At 48.5% G+C, this 12,408-nt stretch overlaps 1 protein-coding gene across 16 annotated transcripts in view; it reads right to left on the reverse strand.

The window, feature by feature from the left end:
- RBM25 (RNA binding motif protein 25) overlaps window positions 1-12,408 on the reverse strand; it is a 341,694-nt gene that overhangs the window by 44,186 nt on the left and 285,100 nt on the right. For all 16 annotated transcript variants that reach the window (XM_085627262.1, XM_085627263.1, XM_085627259.1 and 13 more), the window contains one exon: window positions 6,547-6,697. In XM_085627262.1, coding sequence (XP_085483388.1) covers window positions 6,547-6,697 — 151 coding nt within the window. The remainder of the gene's footprint in view (window positions 1-6,546; window positions 6,698-12,408) is intronic.

Raw genomic sequence — 12,408 nt, forward strand, 5'->3', positions numbered from 1 at the left:
AAAAACAAGCATTTACAATGCAATGGTCTCGGCATTGTTAAAGTTAGAGCTATTGGCATTGCTCATGACATTGTTTTTGTTTTTTAAACATTTAAAGAAACAGTATTGTTATTTACAATGTCAATAGCTTAATCTCTCAAATGCAAGACCTATTGCATTTGCACCCAACCACAGAGCCACCCACACAAAGCCACCCACACAGAGCAACCTACACACACACACACACAGTTACCCACAGACAGACAGACCCACCCACGCATAGGGCCACCTACAAAAAGCCACCCACAGAGCCACCCACACAGAGGCACACACATACATAGAGCCTCCCACACACACTTACAGAGCCACACATAAATACACAGAGCCACATACACACATGCATTAGGGGGTGAGGGAAACACTGTTTCTGTATTATAGGCGACAGACAGTCAATAACTAACACAGCATTCAAAATAGAGCTACCAACACCGACTGCAAAAATATGGCAACAAATAGTACAACCAAAGAAAACCTTGCGACTCCCTATGATGAAGGTGGTACGTGTGAGAAAGTGGCTCTGTATATACTGTTCCCTAATAGGTACAGGGTGTACAGAGTCCACAGTCCCACAGAGGCTGATAGAGGTCAAAGTTAGGTATGACCTTACTCTCAAAAGTGGTAGCTTGGTCGAGCAGTAAGGCAGTACCAGAGGACAGTGTAAAGCATTTATTGTACACACTCAGTCAGCAAATGGTCTCACACACTCAATAACTGAACTCTAGGCCAATGATTTATATATATAAAATATATGCTTGTTTTATTTTTAGAACCACAAAGGGAGTAAAAATACTTTCTCAGAATGAGAGGTTGAATATAAATACTTTTGTCTTAGGCAATAAATTTGTGTAAACAGTCACAGTTGGTTGCAATAAACAATCCTATTTCCTAAACATAACAATGCATTGAGCTCAATGGTAAATTCAGGTTATCTTGTAATAAATTACTTTTCAGATTACTTTTGAAATTCCAGGTCTGGCTCCTAGATCCAGCTCTGGGTCAGTACTCAGAATCAAGTGATGAAAGTCGACTTAATAACTGTAATGATTTTTAAATAATATTTAGCTATTTCAAAAGTTAGCACTTAGAAAATATTTCAAAGAAAACATTCAATGGATCTCTATGGCAAGAAATTCAAATTGCAGGTAGAGTACTTTATCGTTACTTTAGTAATCCAGGACTGGGTACCTAGACCCAGGACTGGGGTCCTTATCAGAAACAGGTAAGTAATTTCGTTTGCAGAAATGGTACGATTTTAAAAGAATATTTCAATTTTGCAAAAATAGACACTTAGAAGAAATTTCACAGAAAAGCAGACAATGGTTTCCTATGGAAGAAAAATGAGTTAGAGGTAAGTACAGTTGTGGACACTTTTCAGAGTCAGGGCTGGGCACCAAGATCCAGCACTGGGAGCTCACCTAAGAGCAGGTGAGTAAATTCGTTTTTGTCACTTGGCTGATTTTTAGTGAATATTTGCAGTTTTGAAAAGTTCACACTTAGAAGATTTTTCAAGAAAAAGCCAGTCAATGTTACCCTATGAGGAAAATAAAGTTAGCGGTTTAAGGGTAAGTACTCGACTGGCAGAGTTGAAATTCCGGGCATAGACTCAGGGGTCCCCCAGTGTCAGGTAGGTACAGTTGGTTCACCCTCAGCGGTTTCAGGACGGCCGGGTGCAGAGTGAGTTAGGCCCAATGTTATCCTATGAGGGATAGGGGGGCCTTGGTTGGTGGCTGCTGTCTGGCAAGCCACGCGTCTGTGGGAGCTGGGCTCCTGGTCACTTACTCAGGGCAAGTGGGGAAGTAAGTTAGTGTAGAGAGTGCACTGCCAGGGCCACTCGGGCGGCTGGGTGCAGGGTGCTTTTGAGCCTTCGGGCGCTCAATGGAAGTCAATGGGAATGTTCCGGTTTGGAAAAAGGCTGCAGGCTCGGGGACGAGGATGTTTCCGGTGCCACCACCACTTCGAGGGGTAAGTTGGGTAGTTGTAGGTTAGGTGGGTACCCCGGGATTGGGCACAGGGGGCCGCAGGGCGCCGGGTGCAGGGGTGCCTTTTGACGTCGGGAATCTTACCCTCTGGTTGATCGCGGCTGGGGTGGCACTCGGTTCTGAGGCTGCAGGCTTCGTCCAGGATGTCGAGGGGGGTCCTTGGGTGCCGGACTCGGGGTCACAGTCGCCGTGGGGTCGTCCTCAGGGTCTTTGTCCACTCCGGCACTGGCCAGGCTTGGCTGGTGCAGAGTGTGTTGGGTCCGCGGTTCCGGGCTGCTGCCAGGAGTTAGGAATAGGTTTCTCGAGTAGAGCCTCTACTCATGGGAGTCCCAGGGAATCAGAGGTCAAAGGTAGCCAGGTCCTCCGGGGTTTTTGAGGTTGCTGGCCACAAGAGATGCCGCGCTGGAGCAGGAGCAGGTTCGAGGGTCGACAGGCCGGTAGGGCTGGGGCCAAAGCAGTTGGTGTCTTCCTCTTTTTAGCAGCTGCAGGGCAGGTCTTTTTTCTTCTTGCTCTTCTTGTAGGTTTCTATCTGGAATCTGGGGAAGGAAGGTTCAGGGGGCCCCTAAATACTAGATTTAGGGGCGTTACAGGTAGGTGAAGGCCAGGGACCAATGGGTCCTTGTCCTGGGGTGGGTACACCCCCTATCCTGCCTCTCTCCTGTGGGAGGAGGGCAGTAGCCTAATCCTGATAGGGTAGGGCCTCCCATCTTCAAGATGGCGAGAGCCCGGAGATGTGCTTCACCTCGCCTCCCCCACCTGAGGGGTGGGGTGGGCAGGCTGGCACATCCCCTGTCCTTGTATGGGGTTTCCGGCCAAGCTTCCTGCCAGAGTGGGGGGTTGCAGTGGCCTGGGGAAACTCCAACTGGCGGCATGCCTTTGAAGCTTCCCTTTGCTCATCCTGGGGGAGGAGATTTCTCACCTCACCCAGGATGTGCATTGTTGCAGGCCCGGGAGAGCAGGGGCTCTCCCACCCAGGGGTCCAGCAACGTGTCTGCTGTGTGGCAGCCTGGGCAGCCTCAGAGCAGACGTGGATTGTAGGTTAGCTGTAAGGGGGTATCTCCAAGATGCCCTCTGGGGTGCTTAGTACATTAAATCCCACACTGGCATCAGTGTGGGTTTAATGTGCTGAGAAGTTTGATACCAAACTTCCCAGTCTTCAGTGTTGCCCTTATGGTGCTGTGGAGTTCGTGTTTGACGAGCTCTCAGCACCATGTACTTGTAAAAGGCAGCACTGTACTTACAGTGCCCAGGAATGGACCTGGGTACTGTAGGGGCACAGGGCTCCTGCTCCTGTGCCCACACCATAGGCATAAGGCACCCAGCCAGAGGGGTGGCTGACATATGCCTTGGCAGTATAGGTAATGGGCATGGCACACAGAGATGTGTGCCATGTCGACTCTTTGTTTTGTCCTGCACCCAGACACTCAGCCTGCAAAGGCAGTGTGTGTGTGTAAGGGTACAGGGCCTCTAAGGGTGGCACAATGAGTGCTGCAGCCCTTAGGGGCCTTCCCTGGTCACAAGGCCCTGGGTACCTAGTGTACCATTTACCAGGGGCTGACATGTGGCCAGGGTTTGCCAATTGGGAGTTTGTGTGTTTTAAGGAAGGAACATAGGCCCTGGGCACCTGATTGGCAGGAGCCCAGGGCACAACAAGGAAAAGTGCATCAGCTATTAGGCAAAAAAAGGGGGGGTTACTGCAACAGAAACCCACTTTCTCACAGTACGCAATTAACAAAAAAGCAGTTCGAATACAAAAATCCCAGAGTGTGGGGGGAGGGGTTACGTGATTATTTTGTTGCAGATCGTGATGCATTTTGGTGAAGACAGATCACGCAAGCTTTACAGACCATATAACGCCAAATGCTCAGATTTGTTTGTTTGAAGTTCTTCCAACCCTCTTAGCCAGCGGACGGACAATGTAAAGGGCTGTTATTTACTAACCAGAGATTTCTAAAATACGTTTAAAGGGTAGAGGGACTCCCCGGTTCAGCCTTTAAAACATCCTGTAATCAGAGTCTTTTTGGTTAAATGACACCAGCGGGGGATCCCGGTACTCACCCCCAAATCCTAGTCGTCCACAGACACACCCCCTGGCCCCCATCCTTCGGGAGCCACCGCCACCCCCTTCCCGGAGACAGACAACACGTGAGTGAGACCCGCAGTCCAGGGATCCGGAGGGCGCTGGAAGGCACACACCGCCCCACCCCCTCCGAGTGCAGCCAAGCCAGCCTCGGGGCACCGGCCAACTGGCCGAGGGGGAGGGGTGGACTCAGCCCCTTCGGAAGTGCAGGTGGAGGGGGGGGCGAGCAGGGCACCTCGAAAACAAGGGAGGGAGAGCAGGAAGGACCAGGAGAAGTGGGGGCAGGGGTTCAATGCTGCAGGAACCAGTGGGCACCCCATGCAGGGAGCAAGGACTAGATCACATCAAAAACGGGGAGCTAGAAGCGGAAACAAGCAGGACCGGAGGGGTAACAGGCGGCAGAGGAACCAGGAGGCGTGGGTGAAGAGGGCAGGGGTTCAATGCTGCCGGAACCAGTGGGCACCACATGCAAGGACCAAGAGACGGTGGGGACACCTCGAAACCAAGTCAGTGGGAGGGGGAAGCAAACAGGACCAGAGGGCGTGTTTGCAAAGTGCAGGGGTGCTGCAGGAACCAGTGGGCACCCCATGCAGGGAGCAAGGACCGAGTTGAACAGCTCGAAAGCAGAGTGTGTGTGTGTGAGAACGCTGAGAAGCAGGGAGCCGGGGTTGCATAAGATAAGGGACGGGATGCACAGCTGCAGGGACCACTGGGGCCCCCATGCAGGGACCAAGGACTGAGTTAGACACCTCGAACACAGTGATGTGGGGGGAGGGGCGCAGGATGCTGAGAAGCAGGGAGCCTGGGTGCAGAAGTGAAGGGATGGAATGCACAACTGCAGGAACCAGTGGGCACCGCATGCAGGAACCAGGTGTCGCTCTCTCCTCCTCAGGAGTTAAAGTTACAGGCCCCTCTCTAGAGATTGCAGATAATAATGTCGTTTGTTGGAAACTTACTGGTCGAAATATGTTTTGCTCAAATAAATTACTCTGCAACCAAGGAAGATATACGCATTCACCTCAAAATATGTATCCGTGTATTTGTTCTCTCGGCGCTGCCACACCCAGAAAGTGCTTTGACACGTCTTCCAGCCCTGTTTAGCTCTATGCAAAATAAATAACGTAAATCATTTACTTTACTCCTATAGCAGCTAAAAACCGCTAAGGGTACATCGTTCTCTATAAAACACTAAAACAATCATTCGTAGCGCGCGAGTAGGTCAAAGCAAATTGTCTAACAGATCGATGTAGAACCAGTTTACATGGGTTGTAATCCAGGCTATGCACTGTGTGATCCTGGGCAAATGGCTTTCTCACTGTGGGCTTTAGATCCCATGTACGCAAAACAAGGGAGACAGTGGAAACAGGTTGCAACACTAGTATTATACGCTTTCTATATCTCAGGTTCATTGCCCAGGTTACGTTACCTTTAGGGACGGAACCGGTGCCCGGTAGCTGGAGGCAGGCAAGCAGCAGCAGGGGGACCCACACAGCCCGGTCCATGCTGCCAGCACAGGAGCGAGTCACGCACAGGTAGCGGCAAAGCCTTCCTCCCTCAATGCCAGGCTGAGTGGGGCTCAGGTTTCAGACATCAGCCAGACCTCATTCATCCCTGGGGCAGCGGTTCAGCCTGACTACATGCAAATGGATTAAACAAGATATGTGCCGAACACGGGAGCCGAGAGCAGGGGGAGAGGACGCCATTAAAACCACTGCCTTTCTCCGAGGTGAAGCAGAAATGCGTCAGAGAAACGCAGCGGCGGTTTCAGATTCGGGGGCGTGTTTCTTTTCTCTCCTCTTGTCATTGGCTGGAGGAGAGAAAAAGACACCTAAAAAAGGGCGTGGCTAAAAAGTGGAAAGAAGAGCACGGAACACGCCCCCGAATCTGAAAAAGACGGAGCCTATTTGGAGGGACAGCTCTCTCCTCCAATGGCTGGCCTCCGTTTAGGAAGCCAGCCAATCGAGGAGAGGCAAAAAGAGAGGCGGGCTAAATAGCCACTCTAAGAACCATAAGATCTCCGGACTTCCGGTTCTGCCTTCGGCAGACCGGACGGTCCCTCGACCTAAAAAAGCACAATTTGAGCCAGTTCCAGACTTAACCACTAGATGGCAGAAACATGCAAAGAATCTGAATCTAGAAAAGATTAAGGCTGCAAAAAAAAAAAAACACGTAAGCAGCATGATAGGCAGTTCCAAGTCTGAATTGTCTCATTCAAATAAAGCCCTTTCACTCAAGAAATGTAAATTAAAACATTGACAGGAGAGGCTTTTTTCCACTTCTGCCACTATGTGGGTGTTAGCACCAGCTGTGAAGGAGACAGCAAGTATTAAGAGTATTAAAGACGCTTTAGTGACAGTCAGTAATCAAGCAAAAGAATTCAGACTATCTGCACAATGGTGCAGTAAGTAGGTCACCACCATTCAGCAAACAAAACTGCCAATTACATACTCTTTGCAGCTCAGCATCTGGGTCTGGGTGTCCTTCAGCTAAAAGTCGTTGCCTGATTTCCTCATGTTCTTCTTTCTCCCGTTTCCTGTCCCGCTCATCTGCTTCCATTTCTTTCTCGCGATCTCGCAACCTCTTCTGAAATGCACTTCCCCTATAGCACCAACAAATTAAAAGGTAAACAATCCACCATAAAGGGAATAACGAAGATAAAACTGAACTTGGAAGATATACTAGTTTAACAAAAATGTGAACTTTAGCCACCAAGTAAAAAAAAAAAATCAACTGATACACTATTCAGGGTACAATGCCAAATTATTTAAATTTAGTTTTCTGACTTACTACTTATTTACCATAGAAAACAAGAAAATGAAAAAAGTTTCAGGAATAAAAAAAATGCTAAAATAATCTGTGGTGTCAATAAGAACAAGCATTAAACATGCAATAGGTCTCGCCTTTAAGTTAAAGCCATTTGCTTTGCTATACAATACCATTAGCAAAGCAAATAGCTTTAACTTAATCAAAGGCGAGACCTATTGCATTTTCAATGCTTGTTCTTCTAGCAGTCCGTGAGAAGAAGGTATATTGTTGCTCTCTCACTTATGTACTGCTTCCACCTTTGAATTCCCCCTCCCACTGTCTGAGTTGCTCCTCACGGCAGATGTTTTTAACCCTCGCTCTTCCTTGCCTGGCCAAACATCTACTGTTCACATTGATCAGTGCCATTTACATCCTCTTCCCACCCGATCCACCATTGCTCCTCCACCCCCCTCCATTTGTTTTAATTTTTTCTTCTTTGTGAGGTATGAAAGCTGCAATTTGCTGCCAGGCTACAGCTTTCTGCACTTCTGCACACATTGTATTAATTTTTATTCAGCACTCTTAGATAGGCGAACATCTGCCATCTTGGAAAGGTAAATAAATACATGACAGTCATGTCATGTTGTTCGCACTTTTAAAACCTTTGTGCACACTAGGCCTGTGCCAAAAGGACAAGTCACATGAGTATATTCTGTTGAGTGTGGTGCACCCATTGGAAGTATATGTTGTGTAGATTTCAAATAATAAAATTTATAGATTTAAAAAAAAAAAAAATGTTTTGACAATAGGTCCACAAGAATCTATGTGATGGTAAAATATGCCATTACAAATTGCCCTGAGCAGTCTTTAAATTTATGAGGTGCATCATCAAAATGTAGGGGGTGGGCAAAATCATCTATACAAATTCATAAGCTTCTTGGTGATGGGGAGACGCAACAAAAGCTGTGAAGAATAATCAATGAAATGTCTTCCTTAATGCAGCACTTCTTTAAAAAAAAAAAAAAAAACACGTGCTGAAAAGAAACCAACCAGCAATTGTCAAAGGCTTCATATTCAAGCTGGTTGCCATGGCTGATGCCCTATTCGTCTCATGTTGTCCACAAAACCAGATGAAAGATCAGTCAATTAAAAAAGCCTCTGAAGTAATGAATTTGGTTCAGGAAAGACCAAAATGCACAGCTTCTTTGAGGATATAATTCTTGCAAAAATCACCCTCCTTGAGAGCAGTCCTCCAGTGCTTCTGGATGCAAAAATATAACTTCACGGAAACGCCTCACATCAAAAAGCTTGTTGTATTCGCACGTCTACATTGGCACAGTGACGCATACACATACATACATACACTCGCAAAAATACACCACCTACCAACTTAGACACATCCTATATACAAAGAACTCCATATGTATTTATTTGTACACATTTATACACCAAGAAATACACAGATACACAAGTACTTATGCAGACGCCGTCGCAGACGCCGCCGTCGCAGACACACTCGCAGACATTCGCAGACACACTCGCAGACGCAGACACACTCGCAGACGCACTCGCAGACGCAGACACACTCGCAGACACGCCATCAGAGACACTCATAGACCCACACATGCGCGCGCACACACACACACAAATACAGATCCAGAAACACAATCAGATAGGCTCACGCACGCACACACACGCGCATACACGAACGCGCGCACACATGTAATCAGAGAAAAAAAAAGATGCAGAGAAGAGAGCCAGGATGAAGTGTGCTGATTGGAGGGGGATAGGCAGAACCCCTTCCCACCCTGGGCTGAGACCCCGGGTGACCCCATAAAAGGAGCAGCAGGAGAGGGGCGACTGGTGTGAGAAAGTGGGTTTCTGTTGCAGTAACCCCCCCCTTTTTTTTTTTGCCTAATAGCTGATGCACTTTCCCTTGTTGTGCCCTGGGCTCCTGCCAATCAGGTGCCCAGGGCCTATGTTCCTTCCTTAAAACACACAAACTCCCAATTGGCAAACCCTGGCCACATGTCAGCCCCTGGTAAATGGTACCCTAGGTACCCAGGGCCTTGTGACCAGGGAAGGCCTCTAAGGGCTGCAGCACTCATTGTGCCACCCTTAGAGGCCCTGTACCCTTACACACACACACTGCCTTTGCAGGCTGAGTGTCTGGGTGCAGGACAAAACAAAGAGTCGACATGGCACACATCTCTGTGTGCCATGCCCATTACCTATACTGCCAAGGCATATGTCAGCCACCCCTCTGGCTGGGTGCCTTATGCCTATGGTGTGGGCACAGGAGCAGGAGCCCTGTGCCCCTACAGTACCCAGGTCCATTCCTGGGCACTGTAAGTACAGTGCTGCCTTTTACAAGTACATGGTGCTGAGAGCTCGTCAAACACGAACTCCACAGCACCATAAGGGCAACACTGAAGACTGGGAAGTTTGGTATCAAACTTCTCAGCACATTAAACCCACACTGATGCCAGTGTGGGATTTAATGTACTAAGCACCCCAGAGGGCATCTTAGAGATGCCCCCTTACAGCTAACCTACAATCCACGTCTGCTCTGAGGCTGCCCAGGCTGCCACACAGCAGACACGTTGCTGGACCCCTGGGTGGGAGAGCCCCTGCTCTCCCGGGCCTGCAACAATGCACATCCTGGGTGAGGTGAGAAATCTCCTCCCCCAGGATGAGCAAAGGGAAGCTTCAAAGGCATGCCGCCAGTTGGAGTTTCCCCAGGCCACTGCAACCCCCCACTCTGGCAGGAAGCTTGGCCGGAAACCCCATACAAGGACAGGGGATGTGCCAGCCTGCCCACCCCACCCCTCAGGTGGGGGAGGCGAGGTGAAGCACATCTCCGGGCTCTCGCCATCTTGAAGATGGGAGGCCCTACCCTATCAGGATTAGGCTACTGCCCCCCTCCCACAGGAGAGAGGCAGGATAGGGGGTGTACCCACCCCAGGACAAGGACCCATTGGTCCCTGGCCTTCACCTACCTGTAACGCCCCTAAATCTAGTATTTAGGGGCCCCCTGAACCTTCCTTCCCCAGATTCCAGATAGAAACCTACAAGAAGAGCAAGAAGAAAAAAGACCTGCCCTGCAGCTGCTAAAAAGAGGAAGACACCAACTGCTTTGGCCCCAGCCCTACCGGCCTGTCGACCCTCGAACCTGCTCCTGCTCCAGCGCGGCATCTCTTGTGGCCAGCAACCTCAAAAACCCCGGAGGACCTGGCTACCTTTGACCTCTGATTCCCTGGGACTCCCATGAGTAGAGGCTCTACTCGAGAAACCTATTCCTAACTCCTGGCAGCAGCCCGGAACCGCGGACCCAACACACTCTGCACCAGCCAAGCCTGGCCAGTGCCGGAGTGGACAAAGACCCTGAGGACGACCCCACGGCGACTGAGACCCCGAGTCCGGCACCCAAGGACCCCCCTCGACATCCTGGACGAAGCCTGCAGCCTCAGAACCGAGTGCCACCCCAGCCGCGATCAACCAGAGGGTAAGATTCCCGACGTCAAAAGGCACCCCTGCACCCGGCGCCCTGCGGCCCCCTGTGCCCAATCCCGGGGTACCCACCTAACCTACAACTACCCAACTTACCCCTCGAAGTGGTGGTGGCACCGGAAACATCCTCGTCCCCGAGCCTGCAGCCTTTTTCCAAACCGGAACATTCCCATTGACTTCCATTGAGCGCCCGAAGGCTCAAAAGCACCCTGCACCCAGCCGCCCGAGTGGCCCTGGCAGTGCACTCTCTACACTAACTTACTTCCCCACTTGCCCTGAGTAAGTGACCAGGAGCCCAGCTCCCACAGACGCGTGGCTTGCCAGACAGCAGCCACCAACCAAGGCCCCCCTATCCCTCATAGGATAACATTGGGCCTAACTCACTCTGCACCCGGCCGTCCTGAAACCGCTGAGGGTGAACCAACTGTACCTACCTGACACTGGGGGACCCCTGAGTCTATGCCCGGAATTTCAACTCTGCCAGTCGAGTACTTACCCTTAAACCGCTAACTTCATTTTTCTCATAGGGTAACATTGACTGGCTTTTTCTTGAAAAATCTTCTAAGTGTGAACTTTTCAAAACTGCAAATATTCACTAAAAATCAGCCAAGTGACAAAAACGAATTTACTCACCTGCTCTTAGGTGAGCTCCCAGTGCTGGATCTTGGTGCCCAGCCCTGACTCTGAAAAGTGTTCACAACTATACTTACTTCTAACTCATTTTTCTCCCATAGGAAACCATTGTCTGCTTTTCTGTGAAATTTCTTCTAAGTGTCTACTTTTGCAAATTTGAAATATTCTTTTAAAATCGTACCATTTCTGCAAACGAAATTACTTACCTGCTTTTGATAAGGACCCCAGTCCTGGGTCTAGGCACCCAGTCCTGGATTACTAAAGTAACGATAAAGTACTCTACCTGCAATTTGAATTTCTTGCCATAGAGATCCATTGAATGTTTTCTGTGAAATATTTTCTAAGTGCTAACTTTTGAAATAGCTAAATATTATTTAAAAATCATTACAGTTATTAAGTCGACTTTCATCACTTGATTCTGAATACTGACCCCAGGCTGGTTCTAGGATCCAGACCTGGAATTCCAAAAGTAATCTAAAAAGTAATTTATCACAAATAACCTGAATTTACCATTGAGCTCAATGCATTGTATGTTTAGGAAATAGGATTGTTTATTGCAACCAACTGTGACTGTTTACACAAATTTATTGCTTGAAACAAAAGTATTTATATTCAACCTCTCATTCTGAGAAAGTATATTTTTACCCCCTTTGTGGTTCTAAAAATAAAACAAGCATATATTTTATATATACAAATCATTGGCCTAGAGTTCAGTTATTGAGTGTGTGAAACCATTTGCTGACTGAGTGTGTACAATAAATGCTTTACACTGTCCTCTGGTACTGCCTTACTGCTCGACCAAGCTACCACTTTTTGAGAGTAAGGTCATACCTAACTTTGACCTCTATCAGCCTCTGGGGGACTGTGGACTCTGTACACCCTGTACCTATTAGGGAACAGTATATACAGAGCCACTTTCTCACATTGGTGGATCAGCGGTGGGATACAAACTTGCATTTGTTGGACTACTTGGTTACCATCTGATCACACGACAGAACTCTTAAAAATTGCCTTTAGAATTCTGATTGGTTTTTCCAAAATTACTAAAAGTCTTGCTAGGGCCTTGCTTAAGTCCCATTAGAATTTTAGAAAAATAAAAGTCACTATAGTCAGGGTAGAGGGTTAGAACTGTCAGGTTAGAATGTCTCAAACAAACCCAGCTATTAGTGATAATAATAACATGGACCTGGTGGAGGAGCTCGACCTCACACCTTACTTACACTTGTCTTTCAAGGAATTGAGGTCCTTATGTAAACTCAAAAATTTACAAATGGGTCAGCATCCAACCAAACAAGGGCTCCAGGAGCTCCTGGCTGAGTATGCTAAAGACCACCCATCTGAACATGGTGATGGCCAGTCAGATGAGGAAAGGGAAACAGGGGAGGAGGACAGCAACCTCCCCATACTATTCCCTAGGGAGGA

Source organism: Triturus cristatus, chromosome 9, assembly GCF_964204655.1.
Source record: "Triturus cristatus chromosome 9, aTriCri1.1, whole genome shotgun sequence".
Taxonomy (NCBI): Eukaryota; Metazoa; Chordata; class Amphibia; order Caudata; family Salamandridae; genus Triturus; species Triturus cristatus.